The sequence below is a fragment of the Coenobita brevimanus genome, chromosome 66, assembly GCF_032717465.1.
Source record: "Coenobita brevimanus isolate Jiangsu-jjx chromosome 66, ASM3271746v2, whole genome shotgun sequence".
Lineage (NCBI taxonomy): Eukaryota > Metazoa > Arthropoda > Malacostraca > Decapoda > Coenobitidae > Coenobita > Coenobita brevimanus.
Genome location: NC_137019.1, coordinates 33,276,320 through 33,298,933, shown reverse-complemented (window position 1 = coordinate 33,298,933; position 22,614 = coordinate 33,276,320). Strand labels below are relative to the sequence as shown.

At 41.5% G+C, this 22,614-nt stretch overlaps 1 protein-coding gene across 1 annotated transcript in view; it reads left to right on the top strand.

The window, feature by feature from the left end:
• The window catches only part of LOC145405334 (uncharacterized), a 361,863-nt gene that overhangs the window by 87,582 nt on the left and 251,667 nt on the right, over positions 1-22,614 (top strand). The window contains exon 2 of the mRNA XM_080276746.1: positions 21,317-21,444. Within this exon, the coding sequence (XP_080132872.1) occupies positions 21,317-21,444 (128 nt within the window). The remainder of the gene's footprint in view (positions 1-21,316; positions 21,445-22,614) is intronic.

Genomic DNA, 22,614 nt, shown 5'->3' with positions numbered 1-22,614 from the left:
TTCTGAAAGAGTTTATACTGCTCTACCATTTTATTAGTTTATGGACGTAAGCTTTTACTGAAATGGGTTGATGATTATATATAAGCTTTCTAGTTTGAAAGCTATATTTTTGCACATTATTACAGTGTGTATAGTGATTATTCTTAATTTGCGTGCAGTGTTATTACAGTATATACAGTGCACTTACTGTTACTACTGCTTCTACTACTATTACTTCTGCTATTGTTAATAATAATAATAATCATAACAACAACATAATCATAACAACAACAACAACAACAACAACAACAACAACAACAATAATAATTATTATTATTATTATAATTATTGATATCATTATTATTATTATATTTGTGTCCCCCCCTGTAGCGGGGGGGACAGAATCTGGCCGCACTATGGGGTGGTACTACTACTCTTCGGCCAGGTTGTGTTAGGAAGAATACTGCCACCGTATTCCCTGCGTGTCGTAAAAGCCGACTAAAAGGGACGGGGTGAGGGGACTAGGGACCCCCTCCTCTGTTTTTTTAGTTCCTAAAAAGAGACAGGCCAGAGAAAGGGATGGGGGATTGAGTTATCCCCGTACCCTGAAGATTGGGTCTATGAATGTGCGTGGATGTAGTACGATTGAGACTAAAAGGGAGGAGATTGGGAGAATGTTTGTGAGAAGAAAGTTAGGTGTGTTAGCTTTGAGTGAAACGAAGATGAAAGGGAAGGATGAGTCTATGTTTGGAAGTGTCAATGGAAGATTGTCAGGTATTGATAGAGGAAGGGCAAGAGAAGGTGTGGCCTTGTTAGTGAGTCCGGAAGTACAGCAGTGTGTGACTGAATGGAAGGAAGTGTCATCGAGACTGATGTGAGTGAAAGCGAAATTTGAACGTGCGTTGTGGGTGTTTGTGAGTGCATATGGGCCTCGTAGTGAAAGGGATGAGGAAGAGAGGGAGTCTTTCTGGAATGATGTTGATGAGTGTCTGCAGAGTTTTGGAGCGAATGTGAATGTGGTAATGATGGGAGATCTGAATGCTAGAGTGGGAAATGTAGCAGTTGAAGGTGTAGTTGGTATGCATGGTGTGCCTGGAACAAATGAAAATGGGGAACGAATGATAGCGATGTGTGTTGAGCAAGAGATGGTGATTGGAAATACGCTGTTTGAGAAGAAAGATATTTATAAGTATACATGGGTGAGACAGGAGGGTGGAAGGGTTGTTGATAGAGCTTTGATGGACTATGTGGTTGTGTCTAGGAATGTAATAGGAAGATTGTTGGATGTGAGAGTTCTGAGAGGGGAGGGTGGAGGTATGTCTGACCACTACCTGGTAGAGGGAAAGTTAAGAGTAGGTAAGAGATGGATGAGAGCTAGGAGGGTTAGGTGTGGCAGGGAGGTTTTGAAAGTGAGTGAGTTGGATAAAAGAGAGAAAAAGATAGAGTATCAGGAGAAATTGAAAGATGAGTGGAACCCAGTGAAAGATCAGGAAAATGCCAGTGTGGAGGAGGAATGGCAGTTGTTTAAGAGTGCTGTGGTGGGGCATGCAAAAGAGGTGTGTGGTGTGAGACGTGTGGGTGGTGGTGTAAGAAAAGGAATTGAATGGTGGTGCGAGGAAGTAAGTATGGCTGTGGCTGAGAAGAGACGTGCATATGAAGTGTGGCTGCAGAGGAAGGATAAGATGTCATATGAAAGGTATAAGGAAAAGAGGAATAGGGCGAGAAGGGCTGTGCGTGATGCTAAAGTGGCAGCAGATGAGAGGTGGGGTAGGCTGCTGACAGAGAATTTTCAACAGAATAAGAAAATGTTTTGGAAGGACGTGAAAAGGGTGCGAAAGGGAGAGTCTGGGAAGGAAGAACGAGTAAAAGCAGAGGTGGGCAGAGTATTTTGAAAGATTGTTAAATGTAGAGGAGGAAAGGGTGGCTGAGATTGTGGCAGATGGAAGGGTGCAAGGAATAAATGTGTTGGGAGAGTTGAATGATTCTTTGATCACGAAGGAGGAAGTGGAGAAGGCAGTAAATGTTATGAAAACAGGGAAAGCTGCAGGTATGGATGGGTGTGCTGTGGAATGCCTGAAGGGTGGTGGAGTGACTATAGCTGACTAGTTAGTAAGATTGTTGAATGTGTGCTTTGTGAAAGGTATGGTACCAATTGACTGGGCAAGTGCTTGTGTGGTCCCGTTGTATAAAGGCAAGGGTGATAAGTATGAATGTACTAGCTTTAGGGGTATAAGTCTTTTGAGTGTTGTAGGTAAGGTTTATGGTAGAGTGTTAATTATGAGAGTTAGAGAGGGTACAGAGGGAGTGATTGGTGATGAGCAGTGTGGCTTTAGGAGAAGGAGGGGATGCGTGAATCAGGTGTTTCCTGTGAGACAAGTGTGTGAAAAGTATTTAGTGAAAGGCAAGGGTGTGTCTTGGGCATTCATGGATTTAGAGAAAGCGTATGATAGAATTGATAGAGAGGCTTTGTGGACTGTTTTAAGATCGTATGGACTTGATGGTAGGTTACTAAAAGGGGTGAAGTTTTTATGTAATTAGCAGAGCGTGTGTAAGAGTGGGAAATGCTGTGAGTGATTTGTTTCCCGTGAGAGTGGGGCTGCGACAGGGATGTGTGATGTCGACTTGGTTGTTTAATATTTACATGGATGGTGTTGTAAGGGAGGTGAATGCAAGAGTTTTAGGTGGAGGTCTGAGTCTGGTGAATGTTGATGATGGAGAGTGGAATCTGAAGCAGCTGCTGTTTGCAGATGATACTGCACTGGAGGCTGATTCAGAGAAGAGATTGAGACAGTTGGTAGAGGAGTTTGGAAGGGTGTGTGAAAGGAGGAAATTGAAAGTAAATGAGAATAAGATTAAAGTGATAAGTGTACGAGGTTGGTAGATGGTAAGAGGATGAATATAGTTTTGAATGGCAAGTTGCTTGAGGAGGTAGAGTGTTTTAAATATTTAGGGTTACATGTTGCTGTGGATGGAAGAATAGATGCAGAGGTGAAGTTTAGAATAAATGAAGTAGGAAAGGTGCTGGGAGGAATGAAAAAAGTATTTAGATGTCATTCGCTTAGAATGGATGTAAAGAGAAGGCTGTATGAGGGTGTTGTGGTACCGACTCCGTTATATGGGGCTGAAACATGGAATATGGGTGTAGCAGAGAGGAAAAGTTTGAATGTAATGGAGATGAGTTGTCTGAGGAGTATGTGTGGAGTGACGCGTATGGATCGAGTGTGAAATGATGAAGTGTGAAGGAGAACTGGAGTTGTTCAGGAGATGGCTGGTAGAGTTGAGCAGAGGGTGTTGCAATGGTTTGGGCATATGGAGAGAATGGATAATGAGCGATTGGTGAAAAGATAACTAGATCTGATGTGAGAGGTGTAAGGCTGAGAGGAAGACCACGAATAGGATGGACGGACAGTGTGAAGAGAGCACTGGATGTGAGAGAGATGTCTGTTGAGCAAGGAAGAGTGGCTGTGCGTGACAGAAATAAATGGAGAGAAATTGTGAATAAATAAGTGATGATGCAGCGCTTAGGGGATATTCTTCCGCATTTGGTCTGATCAGCTAGTCAGGTCAGGTGCGGGTAAGGGGATGGGTCTGTTATGATGTGGCAGGGATAAACCAGCTCTGCTGTCGGGCCCTGCTGCAGATGTCACTGATTGCATTGCGCAGTTGACCCCTGTGCTGTGTGGTGTGGTGAGGATCTGTCTGTTCTCCCCTTTGGGGCTAAGATGCGAATGAATGTGTTTTAATGGATGAGTAAATGGGGAGTGTGTCGTCCTGTCTCGGTTACCTCCCTTTCTTTGGGGGAAGCAGCCTAGGTATATAGATAGATAGATTCTTGTTATTATTATTATTATTACTTGTACAACAACAACAACAACTACTACTACTACTACTACTACTATGGTGGTACCACTCTAAACTGGTGGTTTGGGTGGGGCGCGAACCTCTGTAGTGATGCTGTTTCCCAAACCTGCGATGTGAAACGGCTCTTAACCCGCCCCGTCCCGAAGACGTGAATTCACGTCCTGACATGATGTGCACTCATATCCCGGAGATGTAAATTAACGCGGCAACATTGCAAGGTCCCTAATTTGCATAATTTTCAATTTTCGCGAGTGATTTTGCGAGTGATTTTTGGCACGTATACACGGGACACCTTCCTCTATTCCTCAACAAGATGCCAAGCATGGACAATGCCTTACACCGCATAACCTCTCCCCCCCCCCTGCACGCCATTGTCTTGGCAATTCACCTGTTACCAGTGACCTGGCCAATAAAGACATTCAGGGACAGAGTGATTCTCCAATCGATGACAATGTGGAGGACAAAGTTTACATAGCATTAGAGGAAGAAAGAGTCAGAAATGATGATCACGTAATGTGGGAAAAACAGGTCATGAATGGTGATGAGTTTGTGAGTGAAACAATGCTTATAATGCCTATATTACTGTTTGAAAACCAATATGCTCTTGTACTACATATAAATTCGTAACAAGTAAATAAATAAATACTGTTTATGAGTGGATAAAATAGTTACCCTCCCATAGAACTCGTTTTCTTTGGTGCCAGCCTGTTGGAAACCCAGTCAGGTAAGGAGGTACTCGTACCTTGATCGAGTATTTTAAACCTCAGGTGAGCGATTTCTCTATGAATTTTCGATGTTTCTCACCAAAAGCGAATGTTTGAGCCTAAAAAAAAAAGGTCCATAAATGTCGGGACTGTGGGCGTACCACTGCCCAGAAAACGTTGGAATGGGGCGGGTTAAATACGTAAAAGGCATCACAAATAAGATAAACACATATGAATACAAGGTTTACATGTATATTATAATATTTGAAAGAACAGTACCCTTATTATGCATAAAATATTTATACGGCAATACAGAAATGTGGCATAAATATTTTAGTGTTGCTAAAATAAATGTAGTCACTTTTATTGGCTTTTACCGTATTTCTGGGGTGGGTAATAATGTCACAAATATGATTATCAGATAATGTGCAGGAATATAAGTAAAAATATGCCAATTTCTTAGTTAAAAAAAATAATACATTAAACCCTCGTGAGTGGCAACACTCACACAGACCCAGTCTAACCCCCGGCCAGGGAGGGAAGGAAGGAGGGAGAGAATGATTGAATGAAAACAAAGTATGGCGCCACAACAGCGAGGTCATCTGGTGCCATATGTAAAACAATTTTCTTTAAATATGATTAGATATAATAAAAACAAAATACAGAAATGAAAGCACAAGTTTATAAGAGTCACTCATAAAAGAAACAAAATTCCCCAGGGTGACGCACTTCTCCTCCCAGGAGAGAGAGAGAGAGAGAGAGAGAGAGAGAGAGAGAGAGAGAGAGAGAGAGGCATCGCGGGTATGGAAAACGTGGCAATACTGTACATAGGTTCGTGCCCCACCCAAACCGCTAGTTTGGTGTAGTACCACCATACTACTACTACTACTACTACTACTACTACTACTACTCTTACACCCGACTCCCAGAGCGACAGGTGGTTTGTGTTTTGAGCGATGTGTGTGTGTGTGTGTGTGTGTGTGTGTGTGTGTGTGTGTGTGTGTGTGTGTTAAAATAACCCAAACAGTTTTTGAATTACTTTAACCAAACTTGCCTGACGGAGTAAGGGTCAACCAGTGAGTAAAAGTACGGTACTGTTTTTACAAGGTTAAGGTCACAGCGAGAGGATCAAATGTTGGCCAAGTAAAATCAGTTTGAACAGTTTTTACCCAGTAAAGACCAAACTTGGGGACGTGTTGAAGACAAGCCATGAATGGTCATTTAGTTTTATAATAATCAAAGACCAAGGTTACGGGGAAAGGTCAACATTCAACCCTTATGTCTGTATGTTAACAAAGTAACTCAAGGGTTTGATCTGATTTTAGCTATGCTTGGGGGTGGAAGAGTTGATGATCAACCGGGTTTGATTGATAAAAAAAAAAAAAAAAAAAAAAAATGGCAGCACACTGCCAGGGATTTATACCCCCGGGGTCAGAACAATCGCTCGCCGGTCAGGGTCACAAGGGAAAATTAGCTTAAACAATTTTTATCCGATTATGACCGAAATGTGCTGAACGGCTGAGGACAAGGCAAGAGTCAGAGGATTCGATTTTGAGAGCAATCATTTAGGGGCCAAGTTAATAGGGGAAGGTCTAAGACCAAGGCCAACTCAAACACTTTCGAGCTGATAAGAACCTAACTTGATGCAAAAGTTGATTGTTCAGCAAATGATTTGACTTACTGCTGTTGAGACCAAGTTGACAAAGGTCAAGATCACTAGGGTAGGTCAAATGTTAGCTTTCCATCATCATCATCACCTTGACCGACATAATCCTCTTATAACAGTGTTCTCTAAAATTAAGCCAAATTTAGAGGGATGGCCGAGAAGACAAGAATGAAGTGATACAGTTTTCGGAACAATCAGTCAGAGGTCAGTGTCAGGGGGCAAGGTCAGCGATCGACCTGTGTGTGTGTGTGTGTGTATCATCATTAATTCAAATACTTTTAATCCGATTTTTACCAATCTTGGTGGAAGGGTTGAGAGCCATACAAAAAGATAGGCGGCTGTCCTACAGACCAATTAATCAAAGGTCACATAAAACTTTTTTTTTTTTTCCGGTTTACAACAAACTTTGTGGGAGGTTTGAAGATAAGGCAAAAATAAAAAGAGTCAATTTTGAGAACAAACTTTGTAATGCCAAAGGCCTAGATCACAGGCAAGATCAACTTAGTTTTTACATCATTGATCCAGACTTGGTGGAAGTATTAAGGGTTAAGCTAGAATGATGGGATCTGATTTTGCGAATAATCAGTCACAAGCCGTGGTCAAAGGGTAAGGTCAACAGTTGACCTGTATCTGTGTGAATAAAATTACTAAGACAGTTTTGATCGGGTTTGGATCAAACTTGGTCGGTGGGTCGAAGATTACTCAAGAGGCTTTTTTTTTTTTTTTTTTTTTATGTGCTCGACTCTGGGCATAGGCTTCTCAGCCTGCTCCCAAGGACCAGTAGTCCTCCTACATATCGTACACCTCTACATGGCTGACCAATAGTCTATGAAAAAATGGTTTAAACTTCAAGGTCACATAACAGGGTCAATTTAAAAAGTTGTTATCTGGGACAGACTAAAGTTTGTGGAAGGGTTCTGGTTAAAATAAGGGCAAAGAGGTTTGATGTTCAAAACAACCAATGGTCATTGTCACAGGGAAAGGTCAGGGGTCAAGACCAGAGGGCAAATTCAACTCAAACAGTTTTTATTTGATTTGACCCAATGAAGATGGAAATGTTAAGGGTTAGGAAAGAATGTACTGTTTCGATTCTGAGATTAATCTGTGAAATGCCAAATTCATGGGGCAAAGTCAAATATTCGGAACTCAAACCAGGTTGTGAGCACGAATGTTGCACTCACTGGGTACTTTGTCTTGTTTTTATCATCATCTATTGTTATTGTGCATTGTGCTTTTCTTTTCACATTGTGTGCTAGATGTCTGGGAATATTACCACAGTGTACATACCTTACAAGTTCACTGATAATGCACACGAGCTGCGGCAAATGTGACTTTCAGAAATTTCGACTACCGCAGAGTTTACCAGGAAACCCTTGTGTAACTCCGATTGAGTCTTTGAAGGCTTTCTGTGTGGATGGATAGCGCACACGTGAGAATACAAGCGCTTCGATATTTTAACCATTTTATGGAAACTGAACGACGCCATCTCTCCGCGTACGATGGTGGAGATCCGTGAACTTTTCCCACTGTGAAGAAATAAGCACGGCATAAGTGACAGGTCTGAAAAACATTAGATTACAAATACAATGCTTCATGGTTGGGCTAGGTTTATTAGGCTAGAGCTGGGTGGAATATCCCTTCTTATTTTGGAGATTTGTGTATGCAGCATTAAATCCGTGGACCATGGACCACCAAAACATAAAGAGGTAAGTCGCTGAAACATATCCCACTATTTACAGTAAACGTGACTAAAGAGATCTGAAATCAAACTCTAGTGAGATCTATGTTTACCACCATAGGGGTTACTTTCTCACGTTATGGAAAGTACATTGAAAGGCGGTGGCAATATTCTTTCATATCTTTTTGCTGCCATTAGTATCCGTAATATGAACTGAGATCAGAATCTTCAGTTCCCTGTCAAAATAGTTATTAACCACTGATTTGGTGGGTACTAATAAAGATACGACATTACATGAAACCTCACGTTGACACCCACAATTATTTTCATCTTGACTGTTTTTACCACGTAAAGATACTGTGAGATGAGATCCAGGAGTAAGGAAAGAGAAAGCATAAAAACAGGGTAATTGTTAACAGCAGACCTACTGCCATGTATCACACAACCATTTACACATCATGCAAGATTTTGGAATCCCGGCTCCACCTCACATGCATACAGTTAGCACACATTTCTGTGTGTGTGTGTGTGTGTGTGTGTGTGTGTGTGTGTGTGTGTGTGTGTTCTTACCTTACCTAACCTAATTGTTCTTACCTAATTGTATCTTTACAGGAATGAGTCAAGCTCGTACTGTCCCGTGTCTTAAATCATATTTATCGTACATATCCTTAAATTTGTGAATTGTTTTGGCACACACTATTTCGTTCGGTAGTGCATTCCATTGATCAGTTGCTCTGTTTGGGAAACTGACTTTCCTTACGTCTTTATCACCTCTCTTCTTATGCAGTTTTTTGCAGTGTCCTCTTGCTGATGCTTCTCCATATGTTAAGTAATCATTTATGTCTATTTTCTCCTTCCCTGATATGCACTTATATAGCATTATCATGTCACCTCTTTTCCTTCTCTCCTGTAGTGTTGGTAGATTCAGTTTATTTAGTCTTTCTTCGTAGCTTAGGTCCCTTAAGCTTGGTATCCATCTTGTAGCGGCCCTTTGAACTTTTTCAATCTTGTCTATGTGTTTTTTGAGATGAGGACTCCAGACTACTGATGCATATTCCAGGGTTGCTCTAATGAATGATGTTATTATCCTTCTTAGCATGTCTTCATTTATGTATGTGAATGCTATTCTCATATTTGCAAGCAGTGTATACATGTTCCGTACCTTCTCGCTGATGTGGTCAGTCGGAGATAGTCTGTTATTGATAATCACACCTAGGTCCTTCTCTCTTTCTGATGTGTATAGGGTTTTATTTCCTAACTTATAATCCCAATCAGGTCTTTTTCCACTTTTACCAAGCTTGATCACATGACACTTGTCCACATTGAATTCCATTTGCCATGTGTTACTGTATTCATGAAGTTTACTTAATTCTTCTTGTAGCTCTTTCCAAGAGTCTGTGTTAGTAATTCTCCTTTGTATTTTTGCATCATCTGCAAACATATTCAGATAGCTCTCATTTCCAGTGTTACTGTTTATATCATTTATATACACTAAAAACATGATTGGTGCCAGCACTGAACTCTGTGGTACTCCACTAGTCACTTCTTTCCATGATGAGTAGTTTCCTCTTAGTACTGTTCTCATTTCTCTTTTTATGAGAAATCTTGCATCCAACAAAACAGTTTGCCTCGAATTCCTCCTTGATGGTACAGTTTCCATAAAAGTCTTTGGTGTGGTACTGTGTCAAAAGCTTTCTTGAAATCTAAATGGATACTGTCCACCCATCCTTCTCTTTCCTGTATTGTGTTTGTTATTCTGTCATAGTAGCTCAACAGATTAGTAACACATGATTTTCCTTTTCTGAAACCAAACTGTCTTTCTGTTATCATACTGTGTTCTTCTAGATGATTTACCCAAGCTTTTCTTATAAGCTTTTCTAATACCTTGCTTACAACACTGGTCAGTGATACTGGTCGGTAGTTGAGTGGATTTTGTCTATTTCCTTTCTTGAATAAGGGGACAATATTTGCTTTCTTCCAAATATCAGGTAGTTTACCTTGACTCAAGGATTTCTTGAAAATTAAAAATAATGGTTTACTTAACTCCTTTGCACATTCTCGTAGTACCCAACATGAAATTTCATCAGGACCACTTGCTTTTCCTCTGTCTATTTTACTTAACTCCTCTTGTATTACTTTTTCTGCTATTTGTATATCTGGTAGTATGTGTGGACATGCATGTTCCACATAGTCCTTCTCAAAATTTTTTTCTTCTGTAATAACTAATTGGAAATTCTTATTTAGTGCTTCACAAATATCTTTCTCTTGCGTATAAGTGATTCCCTCGTCCGTAATGGATTGTATTATATCTTTTACTTTGGTTTTGCTTCTCATGTAGCTGTAAAACAGCTTTGGTTGATCACTACTTTTATTTATTATATCCTCCTCAAACTGTTTTTGGGCTTCCCTCCTTATTCTAGTGTGTGTGTGTGTGTGTGTGTGTGTGTGTGTGTGTGTGTGTGTGTGTGTGTGTGTGTGTGTGTGTGTGTGTGTGCGACAGACAAGTTTTCCGTTTGAGAAGGTGCTAAATAATCGGAATTTAAAATTGTAGAAAATATCATTCATAAAAGTACGAAAAGATGCTAAAACACATTGGAAACTACCAAGAAAAAAAACTACCTTTATAGCAATGTGTTTTAAATTATTTGTATTACTGAAACACATTCTTAATTCAATTATGTATGTTTATTCAGAATACATTTTTATATTCAGTTATGTGTGTTTATTCAGAAGACAGTACAAGTTGAAATTACGCAAATCAAAAATACACTAGTCAGGAGTTTCCTTTGTTTTATTCACTTTTGTTCTGACATGCCCATGAAAACACTTGGCATTGATTCCTTCAGTACATGACGTCGCGTTTATTTTGCTACCATCTAACGATTTCTTTCTGCTTTCGATAAGCTGAGATAGTCTCTTCTAACCTTTAACATCATATAGTAGTAGCAACAATAAAATAAAAATCTTCTCAGGCCAAAGCAATTAATGGGGCTTGCTCGTAATTCCTTGTCCTGAGATGATCTTTCTAAAGCTGAATAAAGTCGCGTTACAAGGCCAAGAATACAACAAGGAAAATGCTTTTTCGTGCTGAATGGGTTTGTCACGAATTCGCGCAAGTTTATTTATACAAATTTCGTGACGTTGTACTTTAGTGAGAAAACCACGAACTCTAGTGGAATTCCCACTGGGCATCACTCAGTTCAACCGTCCTCGTATTCACTTCGATCGGGATGGTTTTCAGAACATTTGTCACTGTTTCACAAGTGACCATTCTTATCCATGACATTAGTGCTTTCACTGAGTGATTTATTGCATTTTTATATCGTTCGCCCTGTTTCCGTTGACCGTTGAAGTTAGGCCACCCGTACTTCCAGCGAACACGGCCATCTCTTGCCCCCTTTCGCAGTTTGAACTCAGTCAGCTTTGAGTCGCCTCGAGGATAGGACCGTTTGTGCCCAGCGTAGAGCAGCGCCTCCGTTGTACAGTGAATTCCTGAATCTCCACCAAGATGGTGAATTGGTGAAGCGGGCTTAGCAAATAGCAGCGTTTGGTATTCATCACACAGGCGCCCAGACTTTTCATTCGGCTCCCCTCCCCTGACCAGTATTTCTGTTTATTTTTTCTAGGCTTAAGTTTAATTAGCTTTTGAATGAGCGAGTGAGTGTATTCTCTTGTTATTTGAATTCATGAGTCCTCTAGTGACCGTGAAATTCCCCTTTTGAATTCATTTTGAGATTCATATAACGTAAATTTATTTTACTGTAATCAATAAATTTACAGTTCTTTTCTTTGAGCTTAATGTAATTAGACCAGTGTTTTATTTCTCCACATTAAGCTTATTTTAGTTGCCGCTCCTAATTTGCACAAACTCCTTACATTATTCATAACTGGTACTTAGGCCAGTTATTTTGTATCAAATTTAAATCCGTTGTGCCAGCCAGGAGTTAAGCACCAGCAAGAACCTGTTTATTATTATTAGCATTAGGTACTGATTGTCAGGGGTGGAGTTACTGTCTCGAGAGGCTAACAGTACTACGAACAGCACTCATAAGTAAATAGTCTCTGCTGTGTACTGTTGAGAATGTTTATAAATTCTCGTCCTTAGACAACCAGCGAAGTAAGCTGGCATAAAGTAAGACTTACTACTTGATTTTCACAAGTCAGTCCTTTGTTTCTATTTTCAAGTAATATCGAGCATTCTTAATTCATAAATTCGTATCCCCCCATGACATCTGGTGACCTCATTCCAGGATATTAACTCCTTGGCTTCAGACACATCTGGTGCAGCTAACCCAAGCTCCATGAGCGCTCTCCCTGCACATGTTCTGGCAACCCCACACCTCAAGCTTCCTTCGTACAAGGAAGGCAAGCGAATCGAGCCATTCATAGCTCGTTTTGAAGACATGGCGCAGCTGTACCAGCTGGATACGGCAGCTAAGCAGCTCCAGTTTCTTAGCTTGTTTGAGAGTCCTGCCCTTGATATTCTCCACAGAATTTGTGTAGACAATCTCACATATAAGATGATGAAGGCCGCACTCATCAAAGCATACGGTCTCACAGTTGACGATGCCAGGAGTCAGTTTATGAGGGCGCGTCTCCAAGAAAAGGAGACTGCTGTTCAGTTCATCGATCGGCTTGCTGGTAACTTAGATGAGTGAATGGAGAAAGATGAAACCCCTCGCATGCGAGAGGGGGTAATTGACCTTATGCTGTGCACACAGCTTGAAAAGTCGTGGCTGCTGAGCTTATGGCTCAGCTTAAGATCTGCCAGGCAAGGGATCCCAGCCAAATGGTGGAGAAGGCTGATGCATTGTTCACTGCGTACGGGTATCAAACTCGTAAGCAACATACCTGGAGCAGGAAAGCTGACAAATCTGGGAAACCGTCTTAGACTGAACCCCAGCATCAAGGCCGTTCTCAGAATAATGGCCAAGGTCCAAACAAACCACAGAAGAAGGACCAGAGGCAAAATACCCAGAAACCTGAGTGGAAGTGGTACAACAAGTACCCTGATCAGCAGCAGTATCACAGTATCAGCCACGCAATCGACCGTCGGGACTATCCTTTTCAGCACAAGCCCCAGTGTATCGGAGGCAGGAGGCAAACGCAGCCTTCATTCCTCAACAGCAGTACTGTCATCCCTAGCAGCACAGGTACTTCACAACAGCTCACTAGTCCCCCAGTGACAGTGAACCCTCCGCCACAGGTGGTCAATGCTCCATCTCCCCAGACAGTGAGTACAACCCCTCACATATCTAGTTCTCAGAGCACCATGTTTACTGCATCATTCATTCAGCAGCCTCATCAGTGGCTGGCTGCTTCCTCCACCGGCCCTCCCGCAGGTAAGAGTGCCTTCTTTGTTCAGCCAGGGTTTGTGGGAGTCGTTCCTGTAAAGGTCCTGAGAGACAATGGTTCCTCAGGTTGCTCTGGCAGGCAAAGTCTAGTTCGGCCTGAGGAATACACAGGTCGACAAATCCAAGTTCAGCTTATTGATGGATCAGTGAGATTGTTCCCTGAGGCACGTATCCTGGTGGCATCTCCATTTTACACTAGTACAACAGTCACAGTTATCATGCCAGAACCTTTGTTTGACCTAATAATAGGCAACATAACTGGCGCCAAGTATAGTTGCACCATAGATGACACTACTTAGACTTCGGCTGCAGTAACACGAGCCATGGCCAAGGCTTCAAACTGTGTCACTCCAGTGACCATTGCATCGCTGCAATATCTGATTTGTAGCCAAGATGTTGTCCAAGAACAACAGTCTGACCCAACACTTGCTGCTGTGCAGAAGAAGCAAAAGCGTAGAGTGATAAAGTATTCACGGGGAGGTCAAGCCAGGTTCCTTCGTAAACAAGGATGGCTCTATGGTGAGTCACAAACACCCTAGGGCGAGGTTCGACTGCAGTTTGTCGTTCCCCCAAAGTATCGCCGAGCAGTGTTAGAATGGGGTCATTGTTCAGCCTCAGGAGGTCACATGGGGAAAAGGAAAATCCAGGGCCGTATCTGTGCTGACTTTTTCTGGCCAGGGATGGGACAGGAAATAGATAGCTTTGTGCGTTCCTGCAATGTGTGTCAACGTACCACCAATCAGGGACATGTCCTTCCTGTGCCGTCTGAATCCACATCCATAATATCAGAGTCAGTTGAGAGACAGAGCAGTGGTGATGTGGGTGTGACTTGATGTCTTGCCCGTTGGTCCCACAGGACACATTACATCCAGGACCTGTATATGCATGTTTACTGTAGGTTAAGGGGGAAGTTCGAGACCCCCATAAGGACAATCCGAGGCTGTGTTTGAATTACCTTGTGGTGTCTTGAGCTGTGGCCCTCTCTCAGGATTCCCAGAGAATGCACATTATCCACATGAGTGTTCACACCCATGTTGGGTGTTAAAATGTGACCTGCCCGAGATTGCATAGGGATTCTCAGCTTGCCAATATTAATCGTAAGTGTAGAGTTAGGTTTAATCAGTAAACTATAAGGGTCCTTTGAGATTCTGTCCTGGGATCACGTTTCCTGGTTAATAATAATGTAGATTTAACCAGTAAACTATAAGGGTCCTTTGAGATTCTCTCCTGGGACCACTTTTCCTGGTTAATAATAATGTAGGTTTAACCAGTAAACTACATGGGTCCTTTGAGATTCTCTCCTGGGACCACGTTTCCTGGTTAATAATAATGTAAGTTTAACTAGTAAACTATAAGGGTCCTTTGAGATTCTGTCCTGGGACCAGGTTTCCTGGTTAATAATGTATCCATTAAGAAGATAATAGTGTACTTTTTGTAACATAAGTACTGACTACTAGGCAGAGAGAGAAATTGTAATATAATAAAAATTGTTTGTTGCACTGACACTTTTGATGCTCCACCTTGATTGCTTTTGCAGGTGCAGCTGGCGGGTGTAGCAATTTTGTTGTGCAGATCAGCTGATCGTCTCTGCCGCATGCTGCTGCCTCTTCTCTTCTGCCTCATCGTCTCTGTTTACTATTGATTTGTATTATATCATTTTGCACACAAGTACAGTTACACTACAACTGTCACAATTACATCGTGTATTAGATACATCACGCTACATAACGATTAGTTGTTAATGTAAATGTAGCGAACTTTTCACTCAGTTTGACATGAGTACACGATTCTTCACTGTCGTCACGGAGTGTTTTCCTCAAGTTTACTTCTGTTAATGTAAATACGAGGTTTTTATGGGCGACTGTGATTTTCTCCTGTAGCAGGATAGTACACACACCACAGTGTGAATCTTGTGTGACTGAGTTAGGATTTATATGTATGTATATCGTATAATTTTTCTGGAGAAAAATTTGATTTTGATGGGAAGTAATGTCACGAATTCGCGCAAGTGTATTTACATAAATTCGTGACATTGTACTTTAGTAAGAAAACCACGAACTCTAGTGGAATTCCCACTGGGCATCACTCAGTTCAACCGTCCTCATATTCACTTCGACTGGGATGGTTTTCAGAACATTTGTCAGTGTTTCACAAGTGACCAGTCTTATCCACGACATTAATGCTTTCACTGAGTGATTTATTGCATTTTTATATCGTTCGCCTTCTTTCTGTTGACCGTTGAAGTTAGGCCACGCCTACTTCCGGCAAACACGGCCATCTCTTGCCCCCTTTCGCATTTTTTTTTTTTTTTATGCGAAGAAGAAGGAACCAAAGGCCATGGCCCGCAGTAACAGTTCCCTCCAAGAGAAAAACAAAATACAAAAGAGAGCCAAATTCAAGATCCGATCATTTTGAGATGCCTGGACACACTGCGTTTGAAAGACTGGAAATCATAGGCAGCAGGAAATACAGATAGAGGGAGACAGTTCCAGAGCTGACCTGTTGCATAAATGAAAGACTGGGAGTAACGGTTAACTCTTGCATTAGAGAGTTGGACAGAAAAGGGATGAGAGTTTGCTGCCAGACGGGTGCTACGCGCCCGTCGTAGAGGTGGAGGAATGCAAGCAGACAGTTCAGAGGAGCAGTGACCATTAAAGTAGCGATAGAAAAGAGATAAAGATGCAACAGTGCGGTGAAGAGACAGAGGTTGAAGGGAGTCAGTAAGAGGAGGAGAGTTAATGAGACGAAAAGCCTTTGACTCCACCCTATTGAGAAGAGCTGCATGTGGGGAGCCTCCCCACACATGAGAGTTGTACTCCACACAGGGGCGGATAAAACCTCTATATAGTGTCAACAATTGTGCAGGGGTAAAGAAAGAGCGGAGTCGGCTTAGCACACCCAATCTCTTGGAAGCAGATTTTACAAGAGATGTAATATGGTCTTTCCAAGATAAGTCCCGAGTAAATGAAACCCCAAGCATGTTCAAGGATGATACAGGATTAAGCTGAATATTATTAAACATTAATGGGTATACCTGTGGAAGATTTTGTCGGGTTGATAGGTGTAAGAACTGAGTCTTAGATGCATTAAAGACAACCATATTATTTTTACCCCAGTCAGCGATACGACCCAAGTCAGACATTAGGTGTGCCATAGCCTCATCCCTTGTTTGTTGAAGTAACTGTTGAGATGGGTGTTGCGGGAACCGAATGGAAAGGTGAAGGGTGGAGTCATCAGCGTATGAGTGGATAGGGTTAGATGTACAGCTTAGAAGATCATTGATGAATAAAAGGAAGAGAGTTGGTGATAGGACAGAGCCCTGAGGAACACCACTGTTGATAGATCTAGGAGAAGAACGATGGCCGTCTACAACAGCGGCTATAGAACGACCAGAAAGGAAGCTAGCGATGAAGGCACAGATAGAAGGATAGAAACCGTAGGAGGGCAGTTTGGAAATTAAAGATTTATGCCAGACTCGATCGAAAGCCTTTGAGATGTCAAGTGCAATGGCAAAGCTTTCGCCAAAGTCCCGAAAGGAGGATGACCAGGAGTCTGAAAGGTAGGTAAGAAGATCGCCAGTGGAGCGTCCCTGACGGAACCCATACTGACGATCGGAAAGAAGGTTGTGATAGGAAAGATGCCTTAAAATTTTTCTATTAAGAATTGACTCGAAAACTTTTGAAATACAGGACGTTAAAGCAATTGGACGATAGTTGGAGGGTTGGGAGTGGTCACCCTTCTTTGGGACTGGCTGAATGAGAGCAAACTTCCAGCAAGAAGGAAAGATACAAGTTGACAGACAAAGGCGAAAGAGTTTGCCTAGGCAGGGTGTAAGCACAGAAGCACAGTTCTTGAGAACAACAGGAGGGACCCCATCAGGCCCATATGCCTTGTTAGTACTGAGGCCAGTAATGGCAGAAAATACATCAACTGAAGAAATTTTAATGTCAGCCATGAGGAAGTCAGAGGGGAGAAGTGATGGAGGAACAGCACCGGAATCGTCTAAGGTGGAATTGGAGGAGAAAGACTGTGCGAAGAGATCTGCTTTATCAGTAGAAGAAATAGCTACAGAACCATCAGAGTAGAAAAGAGGAGGGAAGGATGATGAGGTAAAGTTGTTAGAAAGATTTTTGGCAAGGTGCCAGAAGGAGCGGGAAGAATTCGAGTTGGAGAGTTGAGAGCATTTAGTATGGATGAAATTATTTTTAGTAGAGCGAAGAACAGACTTAGCACGATTCCGAGCAGAAACGTAAAGATGATGTGATTCAGGGGCGGGTTGGCTCCGGTACCTTTTGTAGGCCTTCTCCTTGTTGCGGACAGCATTAGAACAAGCGTGATTAAACCAAGGCTTTCTTGCGTTAGTCAAAGGATATGAGAAAGGAATGTATGCTTCCATGCCCGAGAGAATAACCTCAGTAATGCGCAAGGCACACTCAGATGGCTCACGGCCATGGAAGCAATAATCATTCCAGGGAAAATCAAAGAAGTACTGCCTGAGGGCCTCCCAGTTCGCGGCTCCAAAATGCCACAGATGACGTTTCCCTGGAGGGTCCACAGGCCGTTCCGGAGTGATAGGACAGGTTAAGGTAATAAGGTTGTGATCGGAGGAGCCCAACGGAGAGAAAAGATTAACAGAGTAAGCAGAAGGATTAGTTGTGAGGAAGAGGTCAAGTATGTTGGAGCTCTCTCCAAGGCGGTCAGGGATACGGGTAGGGTGCTGTACAAGCTTCTCTAGGTCATTAAGGATAGAAAAGATGTAGGCTTGTTCACCAGGTGGATCTGTGAAAGGAGAGGAGAGCCAAAGGTGGTGGTGAACATTGAAATCTCCAAGAATGGAGATTTCAGAGAAAGGAGAAATGGACAGAATGTGTTCCATCGTAGAAGTAAGATAGTCGAAGAATTTTTGATAGTCAGTAGAATTAGGGGATAGGTAAACAGCACAGATATATTTAGTCAGAGAATGACAGGAAAGCCGAAGCCAGAGTGTGGAGAATTCAGAAGAATCAAGTTCAGGAACACGAGAGCTTTGAGTCGCCTCTGTTGTACAGTGAATTCCTGAATCTCCACCTAGACAGTGAATTTGTGAAGCAGGCTTAGCAAATAGCAGCGTTTGATATTCATCACACAGTCGCCCAGACTTTTCATTCGGCTCCCCTCCACTGACCAGTATTTCTGTTCGTTTTTTCTAGGCTTAAGTTTAACCCGCCCCATACCGACGTTTTCTGGACAGTGGTACGCCCAGTCCCGACATTTTTGGACCTTTTTTGGGGGGGCTCAAACATCCGCTTTTGGTGAGAAACATCGAAAATTCATAGAGAAATTGCTCACCTGGGGTTTAAAATACTCGATCTAGGTACGAGTACCTCCTTACCTGACTGGGTTTTCTAACAGGCTGGCACCAAAGAAAACGAGTTCTATGGGAGGGTAACTATTTTATCCACTCATAAACAGTATTTATTTATTTACTTGTTACGAATTTATATGAAGTGCAAGAGTATATTGGTTTTCAAACAGTAATATAGGCATTATAAGCATTGTTTCACTCACTAACTCATCACCATTCATGACCTGTTTTTCTCACATTACTTGATCATCATTTCTGACTCTTTCTTCCTCTAATGCTATGTAAACTTTGTCCTCCACATTGTCATCGATTGGAGAATCACTCTGGCCCCGAATGTCTTTATTGGCCAGGTCACTGGTAACAGGTGAATTGCCAAGACAGTGGCGTGCAGGGGGGAGGGAGAGGTTATGTGGTGTAAGGCATTGTCCTTGCTTGGCACCTTGTAGAGGAATAGAGGAAGGTGTCCTGTGTATACGTGCCAAAAATCACTCACGAAATCACTCGCGAAAATTGAAAATTGTGCAAATTTGGGACCTTGCAATGTTGCCGCGTTAATTTACATCTCCGGGATATGAGTGCACATCATGTGAGGACGTGAATTCATGTCTCCGGGACGCGGCGGGTTAATTAGCTTTTGAATGAGCGAGTGAGTGTATTCTCTTGTTATTTTAATTCATGAGTCCTCTAGTGACCATGAAATTCCCCTTTTGAATTCATTTTGAGATTCATATAACAAATTTATTTTATTGTAATCAATAAATTTACAGTTCTTTTCTTTGAGCTTAATGTAATTAGACCAGTGTTTTATTTCTCCACATTAAGCTTATTTTAGTTGCCGCTCCTAGTTTGCACAAACTCCTTACATTGTTCATAACTGGCACTTAGGCCAGTTCTTTTGTATCAAATTTAAATCTGTTGTGTCAGCCAGGAGTTAAGCACCGGCAAGAACCTGTTTATTATTATTAGTATAAGTTACTGATTGTCAGGGGTGGAGTCACTTTCTCGAGAGGCTAACTGTACTACAAACAGCACTCGTGAGTAATTAGTCTCAGCTGTGTATTGTTGGCAAAGTTTATAAATTCTCGTCCTTAGAGAATGGGCGAAGTAAGCTGGCATAAAGTAAAACTTACTACTTGATTTTCACAAGTCAATCCCTTGTTTCTATTTTCAGGTAATATCAAGCATTCTTAATTCATAAATTCACATCCCCCCGTGACAGGGTTAATGCAGATTGTTCCTTCTCCGTTCAGTCCAGAGCGGTATCTTTAATCTGTATAAAATCATTCTGTGAGCAAAAGAAAAAAAAAAAACATCTTGGGACTGACGGTATAGTTAGGAGCTTTTCTCTTTTTCATTCTTAATGCTGCCATTTTTATTTACTTAACTGTGTAATTTCTTATATACAGTAAATAAGAGATATAAGGCAGGATCATATGAAATTAATAATATGCAACATGGTATGGCCAGTCCTAGGTTATAAGGCAGAGAAACGTTCCGTAATATAACATGTTTTCCAGAAGTTGGTACTGTAAGTCTGGATAATACTGGCAGAACTTCACAGATACCACTAGAACTTTTCCAGACAGTTTTTACAAAAAATGTTATAAATATTCCCGTCATGTGGTTGCGTCTTTTGTATATTATTCCAGTTAACCTCAGGTCATTCTATTCAGTTGAGAGTGAGGCCTTTTCATTACAATTACTTTCACAGGTTTGCTTAATTTTGGGAGCTTTCAAGCATTTCAGGACTCACAATCAATCCCCATTACACCCGTTCTTTACCAAAGATCTCTCCAGAGCTGTATTGTCCGGTGGCAGCAAAAATTAAACGGATGACGTAGTCGGGATGACAGGATTTTAATACTGTCACCATGAACCTTCTTATGGTCGCATCTTTCGTAAAATTTATTCCACTGGATGGCAGTTATATAAATTCAGCTTAGATCAAGCCACAGGATCCATGCTGATAAAGTTCCAGTGCAATTTGTATGGTGTAACAGACAGATCTATGCAGTAAAAAAAAAAAAAAAATCGGATATAGTTTTGTTTCTCTTATTTTCCCATCTTAAAATTCACTAGTATGATTGTGAAACAGTAGTTAATTATATGAGTGATGATAAAAATGTAAGCAAACAAACTTATACACAATTCAAGTTCAATAAAATTTGTAAATATGGAACAAGTCTCTCACAGTGACAAGCCCTTCAGTCCGATGACGAAATAGCGTCTTCGTCAGACTGTGCCACGATTTTCTTACGTTTGCGGGAAATATCTAGTTGTGATGATATTCAAAAATGTTATATCAAACTTTTCTAGTTCAAAAAAAAAAAAAACTCCCGTAAGCTGAATAAAATCGTTTACATTCAGTAAGAACAAACTAAAAAGACAGCCATTACAGTGAACTGGTAAACAGGGAAATAGACCTTCCAAATTTGCCCTCCTCCCCCGACCCAAAAAAAAAAAGGCTTAATCCCTGATGAATAAACAAGGGTGACTAAGGCAGACATTCACTTCTGTGGTAAGTCTCAGTGTTTTCTCTGGTTATGACATGCAACCGTCCAGTTCTTAAACCAGGACCCTGTTTCAGTTCTAGGTATTACAGTAACAGACTTGGATGAAGCAGACCGTGGCCAAAGGCCTCATGGGCAACCCATGAGGCCTTTGGCCACACACAAACACACACACACATATTTTTCAAAACCATGATTCATAAAGCCATGATCCCGGCAGGAGGACGTAGGGTTGTGTAAAGGTGCCCGTGTAGCCTACCTTCAGCATAACCACCTGACGCGCCTCTCCAACTTGCGGCCACTGCGACTTCTGCAAGAACTATACCTTCACCATAACCATATTACCAGGTCAGTGGAGGGAGATAAGGAGTTAGTACGAGAGGGAGTGTGTAGGATGGGACGTGGTTAGCAGGGAGCATATAGAGGGTGGTGGGGCGGCGGGAGAGAAAGACAGTCTCACACTGAGGACCTGTGAGTGGTTTGTGACCTCGGTAGACTGCCGAGAGCTGAAATCTACCTTGTCGATTTATAAAGTGCCGAAGGGAGCCGGGGACAGTGGATGGACTTCTTTTTTTTTTTTTTTTTTTTACATCTTGAAAAGGATTTTTATGATTGTGGAACCGAAGCTTATGCAGAAGGTGGACGGGGGTTATGAGAGGGGCGAGGAGACAGTCTTGGCGTTTTCATTCTTCAGAGTCATCGCTCTTATCCTTACCCTGATATTTCTCTAGAGATATGGAGAGTTAGAATCCATAAACATTGAAGAAAAAAGGGCACATCTAGGAAGAGTATAAAACAGCAATGCCCAGTGTAATATGCTTTTCATTTATTTCATATTTCAGACTCTTGTCTCTGTCCCTGTGAAAATACTTTGTCTATATTTTTCCAATGATTTCCTTTGTAGATGTGGTTCACACTCACTTGTTAAACAGTCATTCTGTTGACGACCAATGAAATGGAGGGGTGTCAACTTTTCCCATGTGCATCTCCATACATATTTCATCCATCCTTTTCGATTCTTAGGCGATTCCTTTGCACCCTCAACTTCAATACCTTCCTATTTCACACAGTCATTTTATCTTCTTCTTGACCTATCACTTTCATACTTTAATACACTATTTTTATAATCTTATTTACAGTGTTCTTCCTCTTTGACCATGTCATATTATCACTCTTTTCTACTTTTTATTAACATATTTCAGTTTTTTACTTCCTACACCATCCCTGTGTTTTTTTTTTTATCTTATACAACCTACGAAATGCAGATACATTCGTTTACAGCCTCATTTCAATGCTTTTTGTCTTATCACATTCATGAGATATCAGAGTGTCATATCCATGCGGTAAAGTGAGCAATGACATACAGTAATTTTATTAAATCCCTATATAGCCTCCAGATATAGTTCTTCGTTTTGTGTCATGACCTTCATTTCATCGATTACTTCTCTTTCTTCTTCCAATCTGCTCTCAATTTCCATTACGTGCTTACTTCTCTTTTCTCTGAGAGCACAGAGGTAT